Here is a 27,339-nt window from a genome sequence, read left to right as displayed (position 1 = left end):
GGCAGGAACACTGAATCCCACAATGCAATGCTTTTGACTCGACCTTTTCTTTACTGACCTTAAGAAATTGATGATACAGTTTCTCTATGCTTTTTACACTGCTGTTCATGATATTATTGCAAATTTATGTAACATAAAACTCCATCATTTTTCTTTTTTTTATGGACATTATGGGGTGGTTTCCCGGACAGGGATTAGCTTAAGCCAGGACTAGGCCTTAGTTTAATTAGGAAATATAACTAGTTTTAACAAACATGCCTTACTAGAAACATTACTTGTGTAACTTTTGAGGCAAAAAAAAGGGCACTGATGTATTTTAAGATATGTCAGTGCAAGTTGTTTTCAGTTTGAACAGCTCTAACATTTATTTTAATCTAGGACTAGTCTAATCCCCGTCCGGGAAACCACCCCAAAAGTATATAGCACTTTATTTCATTAAAATCTCTTAAATCATTTTCCTGTTTTCCATAGTTTCTCTTCTTCGTCATTCATGTAAAGCTGCTTTTAAACAATGCAAAATTGTAAAATGTTCCCCAAAATTATATTGTTAAAAATGGAAACTTTTCCATAAAAATTACTTGACTGTTTAAATTTTAATTGTCACATTTTGTGTGATAACAGGTAAACTGTATATTTCACTCTCAACCCTGACTATCTTGTCGTACCTTGTTCTTGTTTCGTGTTTCATTCAGTTATCGCATAATTCAATAATTTCAGTTCAGATCAGTCTCTATTTATTTGTTTATCTGAGAAGTAACGTTAAAGTCAGGATAAAATCTAGCAATCCATCTAATATTGCAAAATAAAGCTCTTTTGGGATGATGCAGGACCACCTGAGGACACTTTCAGGTTTATATACACTGTCAAAATAATGGGTCCCAAGCTGTAACTGGGGCAGTACCCTTTAGAAAGGTATATGTACAATTTAGGTACAAACAGACATCCACTATCACTATGTACCTCTGAGGTATTAATATGAACTCTTTAGGTGCAAAGGTGTACTTTTGTACAGTGACAGCACATTACCACCACATATGTAATTTAAACATCACCATACAATGGAAAACAAACGTGACCCTGCCTGTGAAAACCCAGCTAAAGTCATTTTTTTGTGATTTATTGTTTTCTACATAAAACATAACCATTCTGTGAACATATAACCTTGATATCTTTAATATTGACTGAGTAAAATCATGTCAAAGGTTAAAATTAATGTGAAATCAATAATTGAAATCAAACTTTGATGCTTTTCATCTCATAAATAAGGGCCCTATTTTAACGATCGAAGCACATTGTCTAAAGCGCACGGTGTCTAAAAGGGCCTGTCCAAATCCACTATTGCTAATTTAACAACGGGAAAAATGGTTTGTGTGCCTAGCGCACTGTCTAAAAGGGTTGATCCTGGTCTCATAATGAGTAATAGGTGTGTTTTGTGCGTAACATGCAATAAACCAATGATAGTCTCAGCTCTCATTACCTTTAAAAGCCAGTTGCGCTCACACTATTGCCGATTCTCTATTTAGATGGCGGAATTTGTAAACTGAAAAACTAAATGGAAAAAGAAGACAACCAATTTAAGATTGATGTTAAGAAATTGCGTTGCATGCATTTTTTTGTATTAAAACCTTTAAAAGTCGTTTTCTTTCAGTCAAGGAAGTAAAATTAGCAGGCTTTCAATTGCTGTAAATGAATAGCCTTCATGATCAGTGTAATCTCAAAGAATCATTTACAAATATGCAAGATAAGGTTTGTACTCTAAAAATACTTTATTTGTAAGAAACAAGATATAAAGAATTTACAAACATGTGCAGAGCCGAAACCTTTCAGTTTTTTAAAAGCATTACTTTTCATCTCACCATATCCAGAGGTACAAAGTCATCATATAGCCTACAATTAATCCATGGGGTAGCATTTTTTTAAAAAAGTAAATAATAATCTATTACATTTTAATTCTTAAATTTTTCATATTTAAAACCGTTTGTGTGCTGCTGGCCATCCATGTGTGTAATAAGCAAACATGCGTTGTCATCCCGTTTATAGGCGCATATTACCAACGTGCTCATTAATTAACAAAAACAATATTGTGCCATTGACTTTAGACCAGGTTTTAGTTGGTCAATGGTGTAGTCTATTTTAGTTGTCTCAACTCGTTTTCAGACCAGAACGCCCATGGGCACAAATGCATTTGCTATTTAAACAACATGGCGCTAAACGTGAACATGATAATTGCGCCGAGTTGAAACTAGCAAAAGACACTTGCGTCGCGCATTGTGCTGCATTGCGCCGGGTGTATGATATGGCCCTGAGACTTTAGTCTGGATTTCACAGACAGGGTCACATATAACATAATAATGATATAATTAAGTCACAGAAATGTTTTAAAATCTGGCTATTGCAGGGAAAGATATGATATAGGGGATTAAAGATTTAAAGGACATTACAAAGTGCATTTTATTTTTGCATTTAAATTGCAATTTTATGTAGTGCATTTATTTAAAAATAATATAGTGTATTGTAATAACAGAGAGTGTAGAAATTGATGATGTCATATAAGTACAAGCAGTTCAGCCAATGCACTCCGATTCGGACCTTATCTGAACGTTTTACCCCGGCTGTTCGTTTTACTGCAGATTTCACTTGTAAAGAATCAGATTTATTCAGTGGAGTTAAACTTCAATCTCACACTCTCTGAGCTCATATAAATGGATTATAAATCTCAGCATGGGGGCAGATGGAAGGAAGTAGAAAAGATGAGAGGGGGGCGACCTACGTTCTTTAATAATTCATCTCTCATTTACAAAGAGTCTGGGGTCACCACGGTCACAGGGTCGACTCAAAATCTGCTCTACCAGTCTCCGAAACGGCACAGAACTTACAGTGATATGTTAATGCCCTCACGTGCAAGCCAGAGCTTTGAATCTTCAATATTGATGCTCTTCCCTTGGGTGCTGTTTGTGTTCTGTCTTAACAGCATTTCGCAGCCCATTTCAGGAGAGTCTGAACGTGGTAAAGATAAATGTTCACTTGTCAGTGTAACACACACACCTGCAACGTGCTGCATACACACTCGATGCTTTGTCGTAGCATATCGACTAAAACCAGGAGCTACTGCCAGCTGTGCTCTTCTGTATGGGTTTATTCAATTATTGTGATAGAATAATGCAATTACCATTTAATTTAAGCAAATAGGTCATTTAAAACTATTTTATTTAGAGTGTATTTATGCATACTGAATAGTTTATTGCTATTGAATAGAAATGCATCTATTTGTCTGTTTCACAAACCTCTGTGGGAGGTTTTGGTTACATTGGGTGCCCCAAAGAAACAAAGGTTTGTCTGAGGGTTATGTTTAAGATGAATATATGTTTGTATAAAAACAAGAAAGCAGTGGAAAGTCTCTGAGTTGTTTTGGCATTATTATGCGAATGGTTTCCAGCTATCTAATTGCAGAGGAGTGATGGTAGCCGAGCTTTTTGGACTATGTATCCTCCGGGCATCTACGGACTGACAGAGCACCATGTAAACACTTGTTTTCGTTTGCTAGACTAAAAGTTTGAGAGTAAGTAACAGTAAAGAGCACACGTCTAAGCATACTTTTCCTGTAGCTCAACTATTGCATTAACAGCGCAAAACTTCAAGGATTCGATCTCCGGCAACATACATACTGATAAAATAGGTAGCTTCCCAGCAAGGATAAACTAAGACCAATGTAGTCCGGCTATTAGTAACACAAGCGACCATTTTCCTAAAGATGGAGATATCTGTTGTGGTCTTTAATGGAAAGAGAAAAACAAACACTGAATCCCAATTTACCCCACATTCACTGTTTTACCGCTCTTCACCTCCATTTCTACCTCTCGTGACCTCATTTCCTCCCTTTATACCCCTGTATATCAGGTTGGAGAGCCAATATCAGCTCAAGCTTTTATCTCAAGGTTTTCTATTACGAAAGTCCTGATGTGTTTGCAGCTACTGGACCGAACACTACATCATTAGTTTTATATGTACGCTTCCCAGAAATGCTCTCAGTGTTTGAAAATGGCTCAGATTCAGGTCGGGGCTGTATGGCAATTTTATGAAGCTACAGACTTTATTTCATTATGATTGCAATTGATTCTCTCATTAAACAAGACAGAGAACTTCTCTGCGTATGCCATAGATTTGGACTTTTGCTAATACACAGAAGTAGATCCACATACACATTCTGACAACCAAATGCATCTATGTGAAAATTTAAAGGGAGTGTCCACACATTGACCCATTTACTATAAAACACATAAATCATGGATGAGATCTCTTTAAAGCTCACATAACACACGCTGTTTCTTCTTATCTCATATACCTATAGAGTAGTATTACATCCTTCATATATCCAAAGAGTTTGATCATCATTTATAAAAGACAGATCAGCTTTACTGATTCTTTCTGAAGAAACCTGACCCCATCGAGGCGTACTGCTGGTGGAGCAAGCAACACTTACAAAGCATTATATCTCTGGATAACTTATGATTCACTAAATGTTGTTTACATTATATGCACTTACACACCGCTTGCCAACAAAACACAGACATGTGATGCAGTTTTACTTACCACCTGCGACTCATGACCCAGTTGTGATGGTGACCGCCCAACCGTTAACTGTTAAACACACACACAACTTCTCTGCTACCCTGGATAAACAAACTATATCCATTGTTTCCATAATGTTGGGTTCATTGGGAAGCTCAAAAAGCTTAAATTTCCCTCACAAGCAACAACACACTTCTTTGGTAGAGTTGATTTTGTGTCAGCTCTTGATGTGTGCGCTATTCTGGTTAAGGTGCCCATATAAGGACTTCCACTTTACTTCCTGCAGTGAAATTGCCCATACAAGAAATAGAGCCAGATTTTTCACTTATGAATCTTTCATGCTCGGAAAAAAACTTGTACGAATCCTGGTGAAGTGCACAGATATACACCGTCACATGTCCAACTGCTTTTTGACACTTTGCCTGTTTAGAAATTGGAGGAATCCAACACTTAAACAGCGTTAGGAAGTCAGATTGCATGAAAAAGCTTTACCCCCACCCCCCTTTAATATCTTAATGATTTCATCAATGTGAATAAAACTCTCATCATGTGTCTCAGATGTTTCACATTAGAAATAGACCCAGAAATCTCACAAATTTTAATTCAATTCAATTTTATGTATATAGCGCTTTTCACAATTGATAATTGTTTCAAAGCAGCTTTACACTAAAGGCGGAGTCCATGATGTTTAAAAGCCAATGTTGATATTTGAAATCACCTAAACAAACACGCTCCTACCCCAATAGAATCTGGACCTTCTGTTGATAGACCCGCCCCACACATACGCAACCCGGCATTTGATTTGATTTTATTGGCTATAAGTGTGTTTTGGTAGTCGGCCCGCTCCTTTTCCAACGCATTTTTCAAACATCGTGGACTCCGCCTTTAATAGAAGCAGGGGAAACACAGAAAAATCGACATACAATATAAGTAAAATATATTGTCTCCATTAGAGCTTCATAAGAGATATCAACAATGTTACAAACTGAGAAAAGATTTGCCAAGTCTGCAAGTCAAAATTATTGAAAATTTCAATATGAACTCAAACCTTTCTCAAACATTTTTTCCAAAACCAGCCTGATCTCACATCAAAGGAATTTGTACGTATTTTACGAGTTGGTTAATTTGTATGAATTTTACAAAGTGAATCGTACAAAAACGTATTATTGTTAGCAATATTGAAACCCCAACGTCACAGGGGCAAAACCAAATTGTACAAAAACGTTCAAATGTAGTCATCTGAATTAATACGAATTAGCCTGAGCTATGAAAGCACAACTTCTACACTATAAAATTTTCCTCTGTACTATACTTTCCTATCATATTTTGATATCTAATAAAGGCAAAAACGGCCCAAAAACATAGCTTAAAATCTAAAAACTAACAATCCTCTGGGTTTCATTGGAAATATGAGTATAAATGAAATACTGTTTTTGGGTGAACTGTTCCTTTAAGATTAAAAAGCTATACAACCTAAGCTCATGTTCTGCATCTGCTGAGACATGGTTTGGATTTCCTTATCAAATCATCTGCTGTGAGGATGACACATGCTGCTTTATTTTAGGAATTTAATAAACTGTCAGTACAGTTACTGGCCACAAACCCCTGGGAAAATTCCACTAAAACAGAGAGAGAGAGAGAGAGAGTATGTGGGTGTGTGTAGGGATTTGAATAATGGTTTTGGTGTGGTGTATGTGTGCTATATTCGTTTTAAACGTTAGATTGCATCCAACTTGAAATGCAGTCAAACCTGTCGATTTAGAGGCATTGCTTTCAACTAAAGAACAAAAGTCAATAAACCTAAACTTTAAATTAAATTGGAGAAGTGACCTTCAGTGAACAAACATCAATAGTGTTTATTTATATATTTATATATATATATAAAAGAATGCCGCTCTCTAATCCTCATCATTTTTTCCAAGGAAAGAGTATTACTTGAAAACCTCTTAAACGGATGCTAAATTCTGCATTGTTATTCTGGATAAATTCACCACTGACCTGTAAGCCGACCTCTATTGGGAAGACTGAGGGTCAACACAACTCTGCAAAATTCCCCTCAGGCACAACTTTCACAAGTCTTGGGTTTCTTTGATGTGGCAAGATGCTTTTGTTATGGAGTGGCAGTAGTTTAAAATCGCTCTTAAATGTGAAGACAATACAAAGCACATCTTCCAAACGCCCTCGTTCAGACTCCCACTCCATAAACACTGTTTCACAGTGACAACGGACCAATAGTAAAAAACATAGAATTAATCCATGCAGCTGATGCTTACGGTTATACCAGAAAAAAATGTAGGCACCACAAATACAAAAAAGGTTTTATAAAAGGTTCTGCACTACAATGTCATAGGAGAACCATTCTGGGTTCCCCAAAGATCCTTTTAGTCAAAGGTTCTTAAAAGAACCATTTCTTTTTCATCTTTATAGTCAACCTTAGTCTGACTATAGATGGTTTCAGCAGTAAAAACATAAAGAAACGGCTTTCGTGGAACAAACGTAATTTCCGGTAAACTCCGCTAAGAATCAAGAGTAGTTTAGAGTTTACTTCTGATAACAAGCAAAATAAACAACAAGATGACCTTAGTTCAAAGTCATAGCTAAAGCGTATTAAAAACTACATTGAGCTAATGATACTGTGTAAAATGTGTACTATATAATAATGTATACAATTTTAACTACAGATCAGCTGCCAAACCTGCATCAAATAGCGATTATCCATGATTGCCGTCTTCCCTCGTCTTTAGCAAACCAAAACATTTGTTATTTTCGACGAGGTACTTGTTTTAGAGTTCAGTTTAGCCACTAGTTAGACCATTAAACAGAGACCGGTGGTAAAGTTCCGCTCAGACGCGTAATCGCGTCACCGCACATGGGTCTGATGAAACCGTCAATAGTCAAAGATTTATCCACAGAGTATTTCCCTATTGAGGGAACATTTTTAAATGTGTTTAATATAGTTTGAAAGAGCTGTCGGATACTTGGTGGTGATGAAATTGATGATGTCGAGAGACCGTGGTGTATTTCGCTTGTAGCCTCATCGCGTTCCTCGCTCTAGATTTACTCGTGGGATTTAACTTCGTGTCATGCTAATTTTAAACTTGCACGAAGACGCACGCAGGAGTTTGCGTCTATTCGCGTCTCTGCATTGACGTTGTATGTAATCTGCTTGTGTAAATCGTTGAGTTCGCTTTTGGTGTGTACGCCCCATTAGGTTAGCTTTTAATTTTTCTAGTAAACACATTTAGACTTTAATATTCATAAACTGTTGTTAAACATGGAGCTTATTTGTTGCGATAACCAAAAGTCTATAGGAAAAATGAATGGACTTTTTGGGAACCAGTTTTCCTTGCTAACTTTCAGGTTGCCCTACAAAAATACACCATCCCTGCGACACTCTATAGGGTCGCTCTGTCTGCAAAAGTCCCGCCTTCAATAAAGACTGATGATTTTCTGATGGAGGGTCTCTATGGAGAGTTGCCCGACCTTTTTGCATGTGCCGTAGTTGAATGGTTTTTACTAATCATTTATTTGAAATATAAGTATATTCATAATTAACCTACCTCACCACCATCTTGTATTCTTTTCTCAACTATACACACAATGCTGTCTTACAATTTGTCCAATATTAGCTGCCTATTTTTGAGGCAGGTTTCAAAAAGTTTGATCAATCGGTAAACCAGAGGTGCTCAATCCTCCAGCTCTACTTTCCTGCTAAATTCAGTTCCAGCTTTGATCAAACATACAGAACCATCTCACCAAAGTCTTCAGGTTTATTTGAAGTGTACAGTTAGCAGTGTTGGCACGGCTGAAACTGAATATTTCAGGACGAAAGATCTCCAGGGGCAGAGCTCAACGCTCATGCTGTAGAGGATTTAGGCAAAGATCTATCAGATATTGTCTGGCAGACCTCATGTGAAAATTCCCCTGTATGGCAGCTTGCTGATCTGTAGTCTGTACATGGCATTAATAGGCTTATGGTGGTAGAGGTCTATTGTTACTGGAGAATGTGGTCATTAAGCTCTTGTGTCTTGAACTATGGCTTCACAGACCAGTGTCACAAAGAGAGAGAGAGAGTCTTATTTTACGCGAGTCCTATTTTGTCAGAGGTTTCTCTGATCCGGTTTACACCAGGTATTAGGATCTGATTACAAGTACACAGCACTAAGCATATGAAGTTTACTTAGTATACCTGCACTACTACTTTTACTGAGAACTTGAATTGAGTATCCCCAGGAAACCTGTGTTATTTTTCCCATGCTTTCTTTGTCTTATCTACTATTTGCAGTAATATGAGCAAGTAAAATATTATAGACCCGACCCTAAAAATCAGATACAGCAGACTTGTGGTCCCATCCGACTTTAAGTTTCTTAAAATGGGTTTTGACCTATAAGGTTATTAAAGTCATCTCTCTTTTCATTCCCAGGCAGAGTTCTCTGCAGCTGCAGTGTTGCATCAGGCCCGACGGGATCAGGTGGCAGACACATGCCGGGCCCACACCGCTTCCAGTCGCAAGAGACGCGTCCTGACTCCCAACGACCTCAAGCACCTGGTGGTGGATGAAGAGCATGAGCTTATCTACTGCTACGTTCCCAAAGTGGCCTGCACCAACTGGAAGAGGGTCATGATGGTGCTGAGCGGCCGTGGGAAGTACACGGACCCCATGGAGATTCCGTCCAATGAGGCCCACGTACCCTCCAACCTCCGGACCCTAAACCAATACAGCATCCCCGACATCAACCACCGCCTCAAGAGCTACCTCAAGTTCCTCTTCGTGCGCGACCCCTTTGAGAGGTTAGTGTCCGCTTACCGCAACAAGTTCACGCTGCGCTACAACTCCTCCTTCCACAAGCGCTACGGGACGAAGATCGTGAGGCGGTACCGCAAGAATGCCACAGCCGAGGCGCTGCTGAGCGGCACCGATGTGAAGTTCCAGGAGTTTGCTGAGTACCTGGTGGACCCGGTTACTCAAAGAGAAGCTCCGCTAAACGAACACTGGCAGACCGTCTACTCGCTCTGCCACCCCTGCCACATCCACTACGACCTGGTGGGCAAATACGAGACTCTGGAAGAAGATTCCAACTACGTGCTGAAGCTCGCAGGGGTGGGCGACTCGTTGCGCTTCCCGTCGTACGCCAAATCCACTCGCACCACCGACCAAATGGCAGCTATGTTTTTCAACAACATAAGTTCCCTGCAACAGGTTCAGCTGTTCCAACTCTACAAAATGGACTTCCTTATGTTCAATTACTCCACTCCGAGCTACCTGAAACTGCAATAAACACGGTTGCGTGCACACATGGGCTCGTTCAACACGGTTGAGCGATGGGAGAAAGACAGTGGCAGTCTCCACACAGGCAAGGAATCGACCAAACACGAAATGTAAAATTGTATTTATATCCGCACGGACGGTAGCTTTATCTCGATGAAATCAAGGAGCTGTCAGTCAACTGCGAATGCCTACACATGGGACTTGTTTGGAAAGTGTAAAGTTTTAATTTGAAGGTGATCTCATATAAGACTGAGGTCATGTGAGGTATCAAATCCTGATATATTTGTCCATTGAATTGTAAATGTGCAGTCCAAAAGCTCCTATTCCCAACATCGAAAGCAATATGACAGATTCAGAGCCATACCTGCTGAACCGGTTTATCTGTTAATATACTCAACCAGCCACCATTATTACTGAAGGAGCGCCTTGAGAAGTTAAGACTAAGACCTTATATATAATCAGACGTGCTCTGACTTCCCATTTCTCATTTAGTTTTCCCTTTTGGACGTTCCGTAGGCCTCGTGCCTCTCTCCCATTCTTAGACGGCCTTTGTATGTGTGTATTTATACGGTGCATATTTAAAGAAAGGCTTTGTATGCACACTAAAATAGGAAGGATGAAAAAGGCACTGAATTGTGCCTTGCTGGAGGGGCGTGCCCAAATGTGATTGACAAGCAGCGAGTGGCTCGTCCTGCTGAGTCAGTCAAGGGGACGTGCCCATAGCAGTTGGGTGGTCAGGGGGTTCAAAGGTCAGGGGTTCAAGCATGGAGTGATCTCAAGCACGCCGTTCCCATAACCCCTCCTCCTTCTGTTGACTTTCAGTAAATCAGTTGTTTTTGTTTTGTATGTTTACTGTCTTACGGAAAAATGGCTGCGAGCAGCACATTATGATTAATATTATTTGAATTATTGTGTGAAATAGAGATTTAATATTTTTTTTTAAGTTTTTAAATGTTATAATTTGTTCACGTTTCTTTTCGCCTCTTACTGGTTGTTTTGTGAGGGGTGTACGAAATCGGGCAGGACTTGGTTTTCTGAGCTGTTCACATGGGGAAATTTCACATAGTGGTGTGTTTGAGCGAAAGACAGAGAGAGAGAGAGATTGTACGGTAGGCAAATCTGTTTCATTCATTAGATGATTGATTCTGTAAAATATCTGAGTAGTTCAAAGGAACATTCTTTAATTTAATGACCTGTCTTTTACCATATTTGATTTGATTTGACAGTGCATAAAATTATTAAATGGCTTACGTATATATGCTTTGGCCGCAAGCGGGCGTGTCTAATTTTTTTGTCGGTACCAAATCCATAGAGGTCGCCCAGGGTAAAAGCTGAAGTTTCTCTCTCTCTCTCTCTCTTTCTCTCTCAGTGAGAGACTCCCACAGGTCTCAGCTTTTTAAAAAGAAAATCCAGGGTTTATTTGGCCTCAGTAAGTGAGGGATTAACAGCATTTTAGGCTTTGTAGAGCAAAGACCACACAAACACACGTGCACATTAAAGCCCCCCAGTGAGGCAGAGAGTAAAACGTGGCAAAACGCAGAGGAGAAGGAAAAACCTCAAAATCAAGCAATGTTATTGACCTCTCCATAGATTATTTTTTCCTATCATTTTTTGCTCATTGCTATTCCTAATACATATCCAACTCAGAACAAAAACAGTATTACAATAAGATGAAGAAAAAACCATCAGAAACAGTAGAAAATGTCATAAAATAATTCACACACAAATTATAATTAATCTCAAAACTTTTTTATCGTACACTCTAGAAATGCTGGGTTATTTTCGAACCAGCATTGGGTAATATTATACAGAACACAATGCTGGGTTGTTTCAACTTAACGCTGGATTATTATAACCCATGGATGGCTAACAACAACCCAGCATTGGTTAACTTTTAACCCATCAGTGCGTTCTGTCCAATACTTACCCAATGCTGGGATGAAAATAACCCAACATTTTTTAGTGTACCATTTGAGTTTTACATGGAATGTTGAGGAATGTAATTTTTTTATTACATATACAGTACTGTGCAAATGTTTTAGGCCACCACCACTTTGTTGTTTTAGCATAGTTTTAATGACAATCCATATATTGCTACAATTTCTCTAACGTTATGTTTTTTAGTATTATTGAAATGCTCTTCTTCTTTTAAGGGCCATTTCTATGTAAGATGGAAAGGGATGTCTAGTTTAATATGATGGCTGTTATTTATCATTTTAATTGACTAAATGTCTGATAGTCAAAGAAATGTATATACCATTTTATTAGATTTATTGAGGACAGTCAAATTTGCAATAATATTAGTAATACCATATATGTGACCCTGGACCACAAAACAAGTCATAAAGGTAAATTGAGATTTATACATAATTTGAAAGCTGAATAAATAAGCTTTTCACTGGTGTATAGGACAATATTTGGCCAAAATACAACTCTTTGAAAATCTGGAAAGGGTGCAAGAAAATCGCATTTAAAGTTGTCAAAATTATATATCTTTTTTTTCCGGAAACATACAAAATATCTTTACTTGAACATGATCTTTACTTAATATCCTATACATTTTTGGCATAAAAAATATATCATTTTGACCCATACGATGTATTGTTGGCGATTGCTACAAATATACCTGTGCGACTTACAGGAATGACTGGTTTTGTGGTCAAGGGTCACATGTATTATATTGGGTTCAAACCCAGGGAACACACATGCTGATAGCTTATAATGCACTGTAAGTCGCTTTAAATAAAAGCGTCTGCAAAATTCATAAATGTAAAAATATATATATTTAATAATTTTCCTGTTGTAACTGAATATTTATTTTTCACATTCTTTATAGGATAAATACATAAAAAAACATTATTTACAAACTAGCTTTTTAAGGTAAAAGTCAGAGGAGACTGAAGTTATCATTAGAATTTCATTTGATTTAGGTGTAAGAGAGCCTGCACGTTCATGCAATTAGGTAAGTGTAAAAGGAGATCACACAATTGAGCTTATACTTTGATTAATACCGCATACAAATTTTCTGTATTTCCTGGTTGTATTTTAATAAACAAACCAAGTTATAATTCTATATGGTCACTCCTATACCATTGCAAACACAACAAATCATGTTGGCATGAGACTTTTGTCAGTACTGTACAAATAAAAAAAGTAAATATTGACTCTCAAGCTCTCAACAGGCCTACCTTCCATTGTACTTTTGTGTTTTCTGTGAAAGAGCGTCATACAGGTTTCATCACGCAAATGATACAGAGATCAGGCGATCGACATGACGTTCACGATTAACGGACAAGATTTTGTATCGCTTGCCGTTTCAACGTGTCGCATCTCGTAAGAACACTGTGTAAACATTTTAATTCCTAAAAGCTTCACTGTGTTTCTGACAAATAAATCCTTGTTTGAGATGTTATCTTCCACTCAAAGCCCAGCTCTCTGAGTTTCTAACAAAACATATCACCAAATCCAAACTTCTTAACTTGAATTGAAATTACCAGTTTAGAAAACAAAGGAATCACGCCTCGTTTTTTATCCAAAACACTGAGTTTGATTTGATCTGTAGAGGTAACAAACAGCCTCATTAGTGGCCGTGTTAGCGGTCGTAGTGTTTTTTGACTTCCAGTATCATCAAATACTGTACACCACCAAACAAACAGTACAGCTTACTCTCATACACAACAGTGCCTTCATTCTCATTCACACATATTTTGCACTTAGTTTACACAATGCAAGTCACCATTCACCTTCATTCAAACAAGATCACAAGGTCTGCCTGTTGCTTTATGTGCCTATTGTACAATCAGTGTCTTTATTTATTTATTGCTGTCGTACACCCCTCAATGTTAAACTTATAGTGTGCAGCCAGGGTTGTTTGTGTTTGTATATGTGTGGATGGATGCTCAGCTTTTTCAGGCTCACGAGCATTCTCAAACGAAAAGTTGAATTTATTTATTTAATCCTTTACGGCGACACACACTTCCTCAGTATTCAGGAGGGACTGTGCTGGGTCATCGGGTGGGACCCTTGCACTGGAAATGGGAAAAATACAAAACAAATGTACTCTGATCAATGAGCTCTCTCTCTCTCTGAATCTCTGTTTTCTCAATAAAGCTGAAACTAAAAACCACTTCTCTGTCTCCATCTTTTTCATTGAACAAAAATTACATTATGAGACTTAAAAGCCTGGATTTCACATTACAAGGCTATTTTTTAGGTTCATTTATCCCAACAGTTCTGTTTGTCCATATTTGACCCAACCATGGGTTGAAACAACTCAGCACTTTTGAAGGTGTAATAATGTCTTTAATGTCTTTCTAAAAATGTTAGCCGTTTGTGGATCAAACACAGCTTCTTAAAATCATTACTGATAATTTTGTACAGATGTTGTTTAAATCTTTTACAATATGGCTGACCTTGTGGTGTGGCGTCTTATGGTAAGTCCAGATGTCTCGGGTAATATAAGCAGTTGAGATTTAAAGTGGGACCTTTTGAAGATTTAAGAGGAAGCCAAAAAGTGTGGAGCATTTGTGGCACATAGGTGCAACCAATGTGCACGTCATGAGAAATCAGCTTGTCATAGATTACCAAAGGAATGTGAAGAGCGATTGGTCTTTGGTTCTTCACTTTGGTGTCAAGACTGAGATTGCAGCCAAGGGCCAAGTTCTCAGCAAAAATCCTGAGCTTGCGATTTTTATTTTCCTGCTGAATGTGAATTTCTCATGCAGCACCTGCTTACGGTATCCTCCCAGAATCCTCTACTCCACCCAAAATCCCTCAGTGAGGCCTTCATGCTCAAAATACACCAAATCTCTCCCCTCATCCTATCCTTCAATCCTTACTTCTTCCTCATAATTAAGAGCCGGGTTGAGTTCTGCAGTCACATCAAGCTTGAGGCCGCAATAGGCTTTGGGGTTTTCCAGAAAGCACGTGTAGGGACGGGATGGCAACAGTTCCCTGTCATTTTTTTAACTTATGAAGGACTGAAACGATGACGATGGTGGGAAGTTAAATTTTATTGCCTCGCGGACTAAAATTGATTGGTGAATCACATTAAGAAAATTCCTGGTTGTAGTTTTCTGTGAAATAAAAAAAGTTTCATTGATTAGATAAGTTTAGGATTTAGACATCATGATAATGTTAAGGATTTAGTACATTATGTCAGTTTTCACTACTTTACTGTTTTCAGTATGAACTACAGTTTTCTTTATATATTTCTATTTTCTTTATTCCACGTAAAGATGTTTAGTTCACTCAAAAAAAAATGAAATTGTTTAAAATAGCTTAAATGTTAACATATGCAAGGTTTAGAAACACATGCAAATTATTAACTTAGTGCTGGGAAAAGATTAATTGTGATTAATCGCATACAAAATAAAAGTGATTTGTAACATAATATACAAGTGTGTTCTGTGTGTAATTTTTATGTATATATAAATACACACACATTCATGTATGTATTTAAGAAACATTTGCATGTATATATATATATAAAACAGTGCTTTCGTTGCAAAACGAGATAAATCCATTAAAAACAAAAACTTTTTCTGACACCAAGACCATGTCTATGGGTTATGTTAACAAAATACTGGCATTATTTAAAACTAGTTTTATAATGCCGTCACTTTATTTTTTAAGTTATGAAGTTTTAAATCAAAACAAACCAACTGCAGTTGCATTGAAATTTCTTTGGGCAGTGTCCCAAACCAAAAAGGGCACTAAGGGGGGTGGTACTATTAGTATGGTTTTAATAAAGTATTATAAATATGATGTGTTATATTACTAGCATCAACTTATATATATATATATATACACAAACATTTCTGAAATGTATACATGTATGTGTGTGTGTTTAAATGTACATGATAATTACACACAGAACACACATACAGTATATTATGCAAAAATTATCTTTTATTTTGTATGTAATTAATCGCGATTAATCTTTCCCAGCACTACTTTATATATAAATAGTACTTTATTTCTGAGTGATGCGTATTTGAGCGATTTTTATTAAAGAAATTATTATAATTTATGTGTGATTTCTTCTGCTTTTCCACAAAATTATTTTGTGTCTCCTTTGACTGGGTGGGCCAGCCGTCAATCTGAGTGGGCCAATGCCACCCTGGCCCTTGTAGCTGATGTAGCTGTGCCACTTAATTTAACTGTAAGCACATCCCCTAAAAGTTTTAGAAAATAAAATAATTTTCATTATTGAAAGAATTACTACAGGATCAATATCCTTTATATGCTAAACAACAAATACTAACAAGATGTATAATTACATTTGTGTGTTAGAAATGAAGATTACTATTTGGGAAAGAATGAACATTTGGAAAATGGGTGTGGTTTAATTACCATAAAATGACTTCACAGTTAGTAGAAAACATTAATGTTTCTAAAAGTGTGCATAATTATTACATTTCTTGACATACAGTTTTTAGCCCATCATCTGTATAATTTCTGAGATTTAAATACTGCATGATGTATTTACTCAAGCTTTCCTCACAGATAAAATTGGTTAAATCTTTTGGTTCGCTGTACCTTCATTTTCTTAAAAGTGTTTCTCAGTTCTGTCTAAGTGAAAAATCCAAAGTAATCTATTTGCAGAAGAGCTGAACTCCATGAACCCTGTGCTTTCAACTACAGTCCAGGAGGAATTTAACACCTGACTGACATAACCCACTCTCTCTTTTACTGCTGTGTGTCAGAAGATGACAACCACTGACATCTCTCTTCCAAATCAGAAAGCATCTTTCTTACGAATGAATTTTTCAAGTCGAGACTTCAGATAAAGACTGAGCGCACATCGCACAAGTTGAGCAGTCGATGCTAAGATCTCAGTGAACCGTGAAAGCACACTGCATTTCAGAGCTATATTTAAAAAATAAAAGTCCAGATAAATACTCTAAATCAGGACGTAAGAAACTACACATGGACTAAAATGAAAAGTTATTGACCACAGCGAGTTAAGTACACGCTTTACAAGTCTGTCAGGCCTCAGCAATGATTAAAGTGCAGCTATTGGATGATGTCTAAATCAGCAGTGTGTCTTCACCGATGACTGGCTCCAAATCTTCATCTTCAGGATGCACCCAGCGATTAAGAAAGCGAAGGAGAACGGATTCGACGGAAGTCTGGGAGTTGTGACGAATTACGCCTGACTTAATTTCCATCTTTCCTTTCTACTTTTACTTCAGAGGAAGACAAAACGGTATTGCAAACGACAGAGAAAAATGTCTTGGTATAGACGCTTTCAGAAGCAGCAACATAAACAAACCGCTTTGTGAACTAAACTTAACTTCTGGTAGACTTCTGCATAGAATCAAATGCAGACATGCCACGCTAAATGCCACATCCATTAAAAATAAGATAATAATTGTAACCGAATGCTCTCGACACATACTATACGTTTATCAAATACTTTCGCATCAAATCTGCTTCATACCAATGAAATACTGTTTTATTTTAGGCAGAACCCATTAAAGTGGACATATCATGAAAAATCTGACATTTTCCATGTTTAAGTGCTATGATTGGGTCCCCAGTGCTTCTATCAACCTAGAAAATGTGATAAAGATCAACCCAGTAACTTAGTTTTGGTGAACCATTCTCTGCAAGCATGTGAAAAAGTAGCTCATTTAAATTTTGCTCCCCCTGTGATGTCAGAAGGGGATTATACTGCACCCTTAATCTGCACTGTCCAACCACAACACTGCCATTTAATGCAAAGATCAGCTCATTTGCATTTTTAAAGGACACACCCAAAAACGGCACATTTTTGCTCACATCACATCTTATAATAAATTATCTGTGCGGTATTTTGAGCTAAAACTTCACATATATACTCTGTGGACACCAAAGATTTATTTTACATCTTAAAAAGTCTTGTGAAATGTCCTCTTTAAGAGTTTGATAAAAATGCTAATTACCAAAAAATTGCACCTAGCGTGTTTTGCATCTGAGCTCTTTATTTATATACTTGATGACACTTTTATATCAAAAATACATTCAACAATTTTTCAGCATTCTTTGGAACAACATGGCTATGAGATAATGACACACACCTATTCCCCTAAGATGATATTGGTTTATCAACCTGCCCAAGACGGTCTACCAGTTGGTTGGATGATCAACAGTATAAACCAGTTTGCAGACACTAACCCTAACCAACCCTAAAGTGGGATTTTTAAATCAAGATGAACATAAACCCACAAGATCAAAACGTGACACGTGTCTGGTGAATGAGAGATGGTACAGCATTGCGCAAAAGCAGCGGTCTACGATGAGGGTTTGAATCTGGCTTTGCTTTTATGAGGTGTTAATATGCAAAAACTCAGTTTGGGGGCCGTTTATAAGCAGTCTAAAGTTTCTGGGCCCCCAGTCCACCATATGGCTCAAATAACCCCCATTAAACCCTGAAGACAGCACAGTTCAACAGCATTATTAATGTGCTCTGTCTAGACTCAAACATACACACAGAGATCTTTGTCTGATCGTTTTACAAGAATATACTTGTCAACAAAACTCTATAGGCGATACGTGATCTCAAGAAAGATTGGAGTTAACACAAGTCTTGCACCCATGTCATATTAATACACTCTTATTATTATTATTATGCCACATAAGAACCTTTTTGGCTGAATGGGACCCTTTAATATTCAGTTTCAAAATAGGTTTGTAGATTATAAAAAGGTATAAAAGAAATGGTTCATCTACGGCATCACTGTAAAGAACCTTAAAGAGTGCAATAAAAAACATATATATACCCACAAAAACCACACTGTTGTGTGTAAAAGAAGTAAATGCAAGCTGCTCAATTGCATTTACAGCGAATATCAAATTATAAAAGAACTTTCTGAGCTTGGCTGCGATATTTTAAAAGCTCAGTTTAACAAAACTGCTGACAGATTAAGTTCAAGTTTCGGAGAACACTTTGCCGTGCTCGATGTATAAATTTGGCAGCACTCTGTGTCATCAAATAAAACACTTGGTTTCATGGCTTGCACTTTTATGGTCAAAGTCAAAAAGTTGCATGCACACACAAACAGATTTCCCATAAAACACTTAAGGAGTTTTTAAACAAATACCCTTCAAAAGCAAACACATTAAACACAGGTGATAAACTTGACATTATTCAATTACGCAGTGTAACGGTTGTGGGGTATCTGGTTTGGGAAAAGAATTACTACTGTGACAGGTATTGGAGATAAAGCTTTATTAAACATTTCGAGTATCAAAAAAGCATGGTAAAAAGAAAAAAACAAGAATCCTCTATTGGTGCCCCCAGAAACTCTTCTCCCATATATAAAAATTACTGTATACTCAAAGATTATTTTCAACCCAGCGTTGGTTCAAAAAGGGACGAACCCGGTCTTTGGGTTAAATTAACTCATAAAAAATGTTTATATTTGATCCAGCAATAAAAACAGCAATTTGGGTTGAGACAACCCAGCATACCCAATTGGCTGGGTTTGTCCCTTTTGACACAATGTTGAGTTAAAAATAACCCAGCATTTTATAGTGTGTAAACAGCACCTTAGAATAACATTACTGAATACAAACAAGAACAACACACACAGAAATACAAACTTCAAGAGCTGTTTCTGGCACATTCAATTCATTTCATTTTGGGTTAATGCATGTAGCCAGAAAATGACATAAATAGTTGACGACACAAAAATAAAGTACAATTTTGTTGAGCTCAGATCATTCTCCTGTCTGAACAAGCAGCTGGGCATCTAATCCCTTTTCTCAAAGCAGTTTCCATATATAATTATTATTATTATTCCAAGCTATGGAAACTGCATTACAGAAGTTAATAATATAAATTGATCTGGCACTGGTTAAGTAAACATGTGCAGTTACACTATTAGCAGACGGATCTGACTGGATTAACAGGAAGAAGATGTGGCACAAAAGAGCATTAAGGGTAAAAAAAAATAAAAAAGAATTGACAAGACATGGAAAATAAATAAATCGTACACATATTGATTTTAAGGGCTTGCTTTTGTTCAGGTTCACTTATATACTCAATGGGGTAAAATGCGATCCTTTGTGTACCCCCATCAATCGCACCTGAAGAGATGCTTTCTTCTACATACTTGGCCTTATACTGCATTAAAAAAGTGCAGTTTATAAATCATCTGGCACTTTAAGAAGAGATTCAATAAACTGATTGAGAAATTGCCTGTAAGAAAATGGCCTGTTTTGGGCCGGAAAAGCATCCTGTTTGGTCCGACAGCGGCCATACAAGGCATTAGGTGAGTTGAGGACAGCAGGCATGATACAGTGGGTTAAATGAAGGACCTCAATCCCCCACATCACTGTCCTGGTCCCCGATGACCCACAGGAAGTGGAAGCTGAGAGCAAGAAGGGCGGTTCCAAAAAGGTCACCCAGCGCTGTCAGGTACGGAATGGAAAAACTATCCGGATCTTTCCCGCTTTTCCACATGGAATGAACCATCCAGTCTGCTATGCAAAGCAGCAAGAACACCTGATGTTGGGAAAAGAAAATAATTGAAAATGTGACGAGACTAACAATATGCAGAGATGCGCGACTAATGTGTTGCGTTCTCATGGGTGCCATATCAGACATTAGTGGAAAACTTTTTCGGGAAAACTACTTCACTGGCACACCATTTGTAGGTAACTCTATCCGTAAGCACAATAACGCTACATGCTGTAGTAACATGGTGCACATTTCTGACCTAAAAGAGATGGCCTCTTCTTTGGCCGCTTCTGTGCTCCTTCCCAAAAACATACACGACAGGAAGTCCAAAAAAAAAAAAAAGACAGCAGGAGCCCACTCGTTTGTTTATGTGACGTCTTTGAAAACCCCTAAAGTCTCTAAAATGAAAGAAGATCCCCTTCTATTGAAAACCGACACCCGTGTGCGAGAAAAGTCTCCAAAAGCGTTTCAGATCAGAACATCGCAAGGCTTTTAATCTACCACAGTTCATTAAACACGAGCAAATTGGCCCGGCGTTTGCCTTTGCAGAGCATTAAAATGTTATTTGGGCTCAGCGGATGCCAGTTTGTTTGCTTAATGGAGATGTAACATTTGAAATACTCATCTCGCATTCAATTAAAAGTTAAAAAGATGGACTGCGGCAATTTCTGAAGGCCTTTTCGCTGGTTCCCCCGTGTGTGCGGGTGGGTGAAAGACTTTCATTCGAGCGAAATAAAAATGAAGGCTGCCCATTAATCAGGGTGACGGGTCGGTGCGAAACTCTATTTGGAGGTCTGGTTAACCGGCCAGGCGGCTTTCATTTATAACGGTTACATTAAGGTCAGTGTGGAGATGGTTAAAAAGAGATTCACTCTCTGCAGCAGATTCTGAACTTTAATTGAGGTAGCGGAGAATAAATGGCCATTTTGAAAGCTATTAATTGTGCCTGCTAGGCTACAGGACATTATTTCAATAGTTAACCTTTTACACCACTGCCCGTGAGAACATTACAACTGTGACCTTTTTGATGGAGATTTCTGATTGGGCTTTGCTTCCCTATTGCTTTTTATTAGGGTTCCATTCAATGAATGTTAGGCAGGAGAAAGCAAGGACATCCCAGTACAGGAGAGTGATGGTTTGCTAATGTACACACGCTGTTGAGAGTTGACAGGATTGGTTTTAGTAGTTCCACCCTGTGTAAACACACAGACACACTTTTCCATAACTCACAAGCACAGTAAACACAGTCACGCGTGTCTCCACACACAACCTTATTTGGCTAAACAGAGATATACAATATATATCTGTTTTTATATAAAGCTACTTATGATTAATATAGACCCGAGCCATGTAAAAATATTCTGTCTGTTAATTGTAGATCAGGTTTATGGTTAAATTCCAACCATTTCACACTGATTTCAATCTTTGGCATTACTCAGTCAATATTAAAGATATGAAGGTTAGATTTGATCAGAATATTGTTATGTAGGATGATTTTATGTAGAAAACCGTAAATCACAAATGAATGATTTTAGCTGGGTTTACACAGACTGGGTCACATATTAAACAACATTCATGATTTCAACAAATCTTTAAGCTAAATGCATTGTTCACATAAACAAATACACACAGAATCAATGACTGAGACAACAAACCGTCCCACATGGGAAATCTGTTGAGTGTACAAACTGAAAACACACATGTATGTAACCACTAAACTGTTCAGTGTGTAAGTCAGCGTTGCGCTTGGACTTATTTGGGCTTGAAGAGTTTTGATGTTTACATGGTTTATGGGTTAAAAAAAGGAAAATATACTGATGCTATTTGTGTCATATTTTGTCTGTAGGGTTTACCAAAACCAATTCTGATGTCAATGCATGCCTTGAAAAATATTTCTTCCATAAAAACAACCAGTACACATCAAACACAGTACTTACAAATAGCAACTACAAAAATCCAGTAACATACATGGGTCAACACACAATACCAGCACAAAAAATCAAAAGCCTTTCTGTTAAAATTAGATTACCAATTGCTGACTATTTAGACTGATATCTGCCCATACCGATAGTTTGGTGGTTATGTTAAAGGTACACTCCACTTTTTTAAAAAGTAGTCTTATTTTTCAGCTCTCCTAGAGTTAAACAACCGAGTTTTACTGTTTTGGAATCCATTCAGCCGACCTCCGGGTCTGGTGGTTCCACTTTTAGCATAGCTTAGCATAATCCATTGAATCTGATTAGACCATTAGCATTCTGGTGTAATAGTCAAGGACTTTGCTGCCGTACCATGAGTGCAGCAGGCGCAATAATACTACGCAACGCCCGAAAATAGTCCCATTGGTAACTTACAATAGCTGGGGACTATTTTGGGGCGCTGCGCAATATCATTCCATCTGCTGCACCCATGGTACGGCAGCCAAGTCCCAACATAGTTCTTAGCCAAACTTTTTATTGGGTCGCAACATTTAATTTTCCGTCGTTCTTAGTACACGACTACAGAAGGGTCAAGTTTTAGATAGGAAAAATATTGGAAACTCTTTGGTCAATTTTTTTGCGCGATGCTAATGTTCTAATCAGATTCAATGGATTATGCTAAGTTATGCTAAAAGTGGTAGCGCCAGACCCGGAGATCAGCTGAATGGATTCCAAAACGGTAAAAATCAAATGTTTAACTCTAGGGGAGCTCAATAATTACCGTATTTTTCAGTCTATAAGCCGTGCTTTTTTTCATAACTTGGCTGGTGCTGCGTCTTATAGTCAGGTGTGCCTTGTAAATCAGTATGAATTAATTTAGACATTCATGAGGCAAGAGACAACATTACCGTCTACAGCCGTGAGAGTCTGCTATATGCTGCTTCTGTATTTATGTAATTCAATAGATTCAGTGATGTGGAATGACGAGTATGTGAACTTCACGCTAGTTGGCTTGTTCGGTTAATGTAGCCTATTCAACCTTCCATGTAAGTTCTGTATGTTATGGTTTATCGTTTAAATAACTGATAATATTACTTTAACGTACAGACATCTATTCAGCCTGCTGTTCTGTCTGCTATTGTTTAGTTCAATAACTTGCCTTTCCAGATTAAATATCTGTTCTTCAGCTTGGATTGTGTGAAATAATTTTCTAAATAAACACGACGTATAGTCAACTGTGACTTATATATGTTATTTCAACTTAATGACGCATTTTTTAATGATGCGGCTTATACTCCGGTGAGGCTTATAGTCTGAAGATTAGATTTTCTGAATGTTATTCATTCATATAATGACCATTAATATTGAACATTAAACTAGTAAGGTTTCTTTACATTTTCAATAAACAGAGCACCAATTCATTTCGTTTTATCGTTATTGGCCGATAGTGTGAAAATGTATTTTATCATCCGCTACAGATTATTGGCCGAAATCGGTGCATCTCTAGTTGAAATATACACTTAAATGTAAATTCAAAATGAAACCAGGGCCCTTATTTCATTAAAAAACTAAACTAAGGATGACAACTGTTCCACAACTGTGTAAACAACAGCATGTCCATTAGGAAAAAGCACCAAATTTAGGTGTCATATTTCCATGTTCCCAACACACCACAAATCAATTGGTCAATCTTTCTCATATGACAGTGATGTTACAGAAATTGTGAATCTGATTCTTTAACAATTAAAATGTAACTTGACACTACTGGTTTTCAGACTGTGATACTGATGTAACTGGCCTGTAAGTTTAGCGTGTGTTACTGCATATGTATACTGTATTTGTTATGTATTTGTTATTTGCTTACTGATGTCACTGTAAAAACAGTTTAGACAGTTTGGTCCCTCTGTACAAAGTCAACAAATACTTCGCATCCAACTATTGGAAACTTTATTTAAACTAGGGATGCCTTTTTCTAAAGCATTCACTGTTTGGTCTGGAATTCAAAGGTCAAGGGTCAAAGGTCAATTTCCGGGCACCAGACGTATTCAACCAGACATGCGAGCTGGTGTTGACTGATAATGGTAGTTGTGGAGGCTTTATTCTGGACATTTTACTCATAATTATATAGAAAGAGAGAATAATAATTTCATGGCTTATGAAACATTTACATTACATCCATTTTTTCCCCAAAGTGACTAACAGTGCATTACAAGGTGTACATATGATCAGTATGTGTTCCCGAGATCGAACCCATAACCTTTCTCTGTGCTAACGCAATGCTCTACCACTGAGCTACAGGAAAAAAAAAGAAAGATTAAGCACAATTAGTCAATAAAAATAAGCCCACCGGTTCTACATTCATCCATTTTTACTGCATGTATCTCTGTCCTCTCTCTCTTTTCTCCATTGAAATCATGTAGTATGGCTCCAGAAGACAAAATGTGTCTTAACTAAATGTATATTTAGTGTTTGTTAGCAACAATTATTAAACATATACATTACTGAATATTATAATGTTTATAAACATTTAGGAATGTGGGCACTTGATGTGTACCGTTTATTTTTTATATATTTTTGAAGGAATGCAATGACTACAGAATTGATTTTGGTAAATCCTACAGACAAATTATGACGCAAATAACATTGGTTCACAATCTGTTTGCTTTTAGCGTGTAAACTCTGTAAATATTAAAACTCTCTAAGCCTAAAGATGTCAAAGCACAGCGCTTGCTCACACACTAAATAAAGAATACATTTCCCACATTGACTGGTTTGTTTTTTAGTCATCGATTGGTTAGAAAGGAACACACACATACGCGCAAACTTCCTAAAAATACCACAAATTCCACGCACCGGTAACACGTCTCCGCCTGCGCTAAATGCCTTTAATGAGGTTTCCCGCGGCTAATCGGTCTTAATTGCGAGACAAACAATTTATGAAAACACTCTTTAGGAATAACCCAACACACACAAACATACAAATAAACAACACCTGTCCGTTATCGCTCACATTATCAGAGTCGTTTAAATAAGAGGGCGAATTTAACTAAAATCACAGGGGCGGTTATAAAAGGTTTTAATTTTTTTAATTTAATAAAAATTATGATGTAAAAACCTAACAGCCCAGTGCATTTATCTCAAATGAGCTGTAGATGAAAAAGCTTCTATCAGTTGAGATCATAAAAGGTATGTTGGCTTTATGATTACAGGTAGCATTCGCTTGACAATTATTGCTCACATCTTAAAGGGACACTCCACTTTTTTTTAAAGGCTCATTTTTCAGCTCCCCTAGAGTTAAACATTTAATTTTTACAGTTTTGAAATCCATTCAGCCGATGTCTGGGTCTGCTGGTAGCACTTTTAGCATAGCTTAGCATAATCCATTGAATCGGATTAGACCATTAGCATGACGCTCAAAAATAACCAAAGAGTTGCGATATATTCCAATTTAAAACTTGACTCTTCTGTAATTACATCATGTACTAAGGTAGACAAACATTAAAAGTTGTGACAATAAAATGTATGGATTGCAGCTTTAAAAACAATGGTTTTCACAGGAAATTAAAAAAACCTGTCCAACTAAATGTGTAAAAACATGGCAAAAGTACTGTACACTGTAAAAAGTGAAAGTTGGATCTACTTAAAAAAAATCAAACAATTCAAATGTTTTCACTTGAGCTCTTTCCCCGCCATTGATGAGATAACTCGTCAATTAAGAGAAAACGCTTCCCTGCCAATGACGAGAATTTCCGGCTTTCCGCAATAACGCTATTTTCCACCATTATCCACTTCCGCAACTTATACAACCCGGAAGTAGCGCCTCACGTGAAAGAGAAAAAACTGTGTGTGTGTTCTAAAGATCGCTCTGCATCTGATCTCTATCAAAAGTCCTTCACAAAAATGGAATTATCTCAGCTTTTTGCTCAAAATTGGGTGTTTTTTTGAAGAAACCTACCCATATTTGAGAGATGATAAAAAGAGAAATAATCAAGTTAGGATGAAATGTTTTTTTTTGTTTAAAAGCAGAGGGTCAGTTCTTGATGTGATATATTATAAAGAAGAACATTTTCTGAAAGGCATTAAACATTTGTAAAAAATCATGAAAAATGCTGGCGCTGGCTGGCAATTTTTTTTAAACGCTGGCGGGGAAAGAGTTAAATGAAAAAGTTAAGGTGAAAAAACTATAAAAATGACTTTAATTGGTAACACCTAAAAATTGTAAAATTAATCAAGTAACTTTTTAGGTGTAATTTGTTAATCAAACTTCCACTTTTTATAGTGCATCACAAAAGAAAAGAAAACTTTATTTAACATATAATCGTGACAATGAAATCATCCTCACCTGCAGAAGAGCAGCAGCCAAATACACAAGCATAAAAACAGCTGTCAGTGAGGTGTGACCTCTCTCCATCAGATCAATGACGTACAGGAACATTAGTTGACCAGGGATGACCAATAACAGCAGTACCTGTGCTGATCGGTGATTGGCTCCTAAATAAAGAAACAAATTTAAGTAAAAGAAAATCCACATGCACCACTGAACACACTGATGACAGATTTTGATTTTGCTGTAGCGGCCCAACAGGTCAACATCGTGCTCAACCACTGAATCAACCCGTTTATAAAACAATCGATTGGAAAAAGTCATTTCAGTGTTTATAAGGAAACATTGCATTGATATTCTACAAGCAAGATTTCTTCTAAAGCCATAAACACAAAGTATTAACTTTTAAACCTCTGCCATTTATCAAACTCCAACAGCTTTATGTACAGACTCGCCTTCATCTAACCTATGCCATTATACCATCTGCATGCTAAATTGTGATACCCTGTTTGCATTCTGAATTCTGATTGGTCTTCATAACTAATTGCATTTTGTATTGTGATTAGTGTTTTCTCTCTTAAGCTGTTTTATACTGCAAAGGGAGTCACGCTGGACACAAACAGCCTTTTTTCATATATCTTAAATCTACCTGTATCTACAGTATATATGGCTTTACATCTTATATAATTATTATTTCACCTAAAACAGGTTAATGGTCTGCACTGGTGTCCCCCTCAAGAAAAGCAAATCTAGTTTCCCAATTCTGTTTACTGCTGTGGCCAAGTTCATGATGATATCCTAAAAATAATGAAA

The 27,339-nt window shown here is 37.2% G+C and overlaps 2 protein-coding genes across 5 annotated transcripts in view; one reads left to right on the top strand and one right to left on the bottom strand.

The window, feature by feature from the left end:
- chst11 (carbohydrate (chondroitin 4) sulfotransferase 11) overlaps nucleotides 1-13,965 on the top strand; it is a 64,091-nt gene extending 50,126 nt beyond the window's left edge. For both annotated transcript variants that reach the window (XM_055190715.2, XM_055190714.2), the window contains exon 3: nucleotides 8,994-13,965. In XM_055190715.2, the coding sequence (XP_055046690.1) occupies nucleotides 8,994-9,848 (855 nt within the window). In that variant the 3' untranslated portion in view covers nucleotides 9,849-13,965. The remainder of the gene's footprint in view (nucleotides 1-8,993) is intronic.
- A 5,073-nt stretch (nucleotides 13,966-19,038) lies between these two features.
- The window catches only part of slc41a2b (solute carrier family 41 member 2b), a 28,918-nt gene continuing 20,617 nt past the window's right edge, over nucleotides 19,039-27,339 (bottom strand). For all 3 annotated transcript variants that reach the window (XM_055190549.2, XM_055190550.2, XM_073873491.1), the window contains exons 10-11: nucleotides 26,545-26,693; nucleotides 19,039-20,331 (exon numbers count right to left, since the gene is read on the bottom strand). In XM_055190549.2, the coding sequence (XP_055046524.1) occupies nucleotides 20,146-20,331; nucleotides 26,545-26,693 (335 nt within the window). In that variant the 3' untranslated portion in view covers nucleotides 19,039-20,145. The remainder of the gene's footprint in view (nucleotides 20,332-26,544; nucleotides 26,694-27,339) is intronic.

This window comes from Misgurnus anguillicaudatus, chromosome 1, assembly GCF_027580225.2.
Source record: "Misgurnus anguillicaudatus chromosome 1, ASM2758022v2, whole genome shotgun sequence".
NCBI classification, from domain to species: Eukaryota; Metazoa; Chordata; class Actinopteri; order Cypriniformes; family Cobitidae; genus Misgurnus; species Misgurnus anguillicaudatus.
This window is presented reverse-complemented; position numbering and strand designations above follow the sequence as displayed.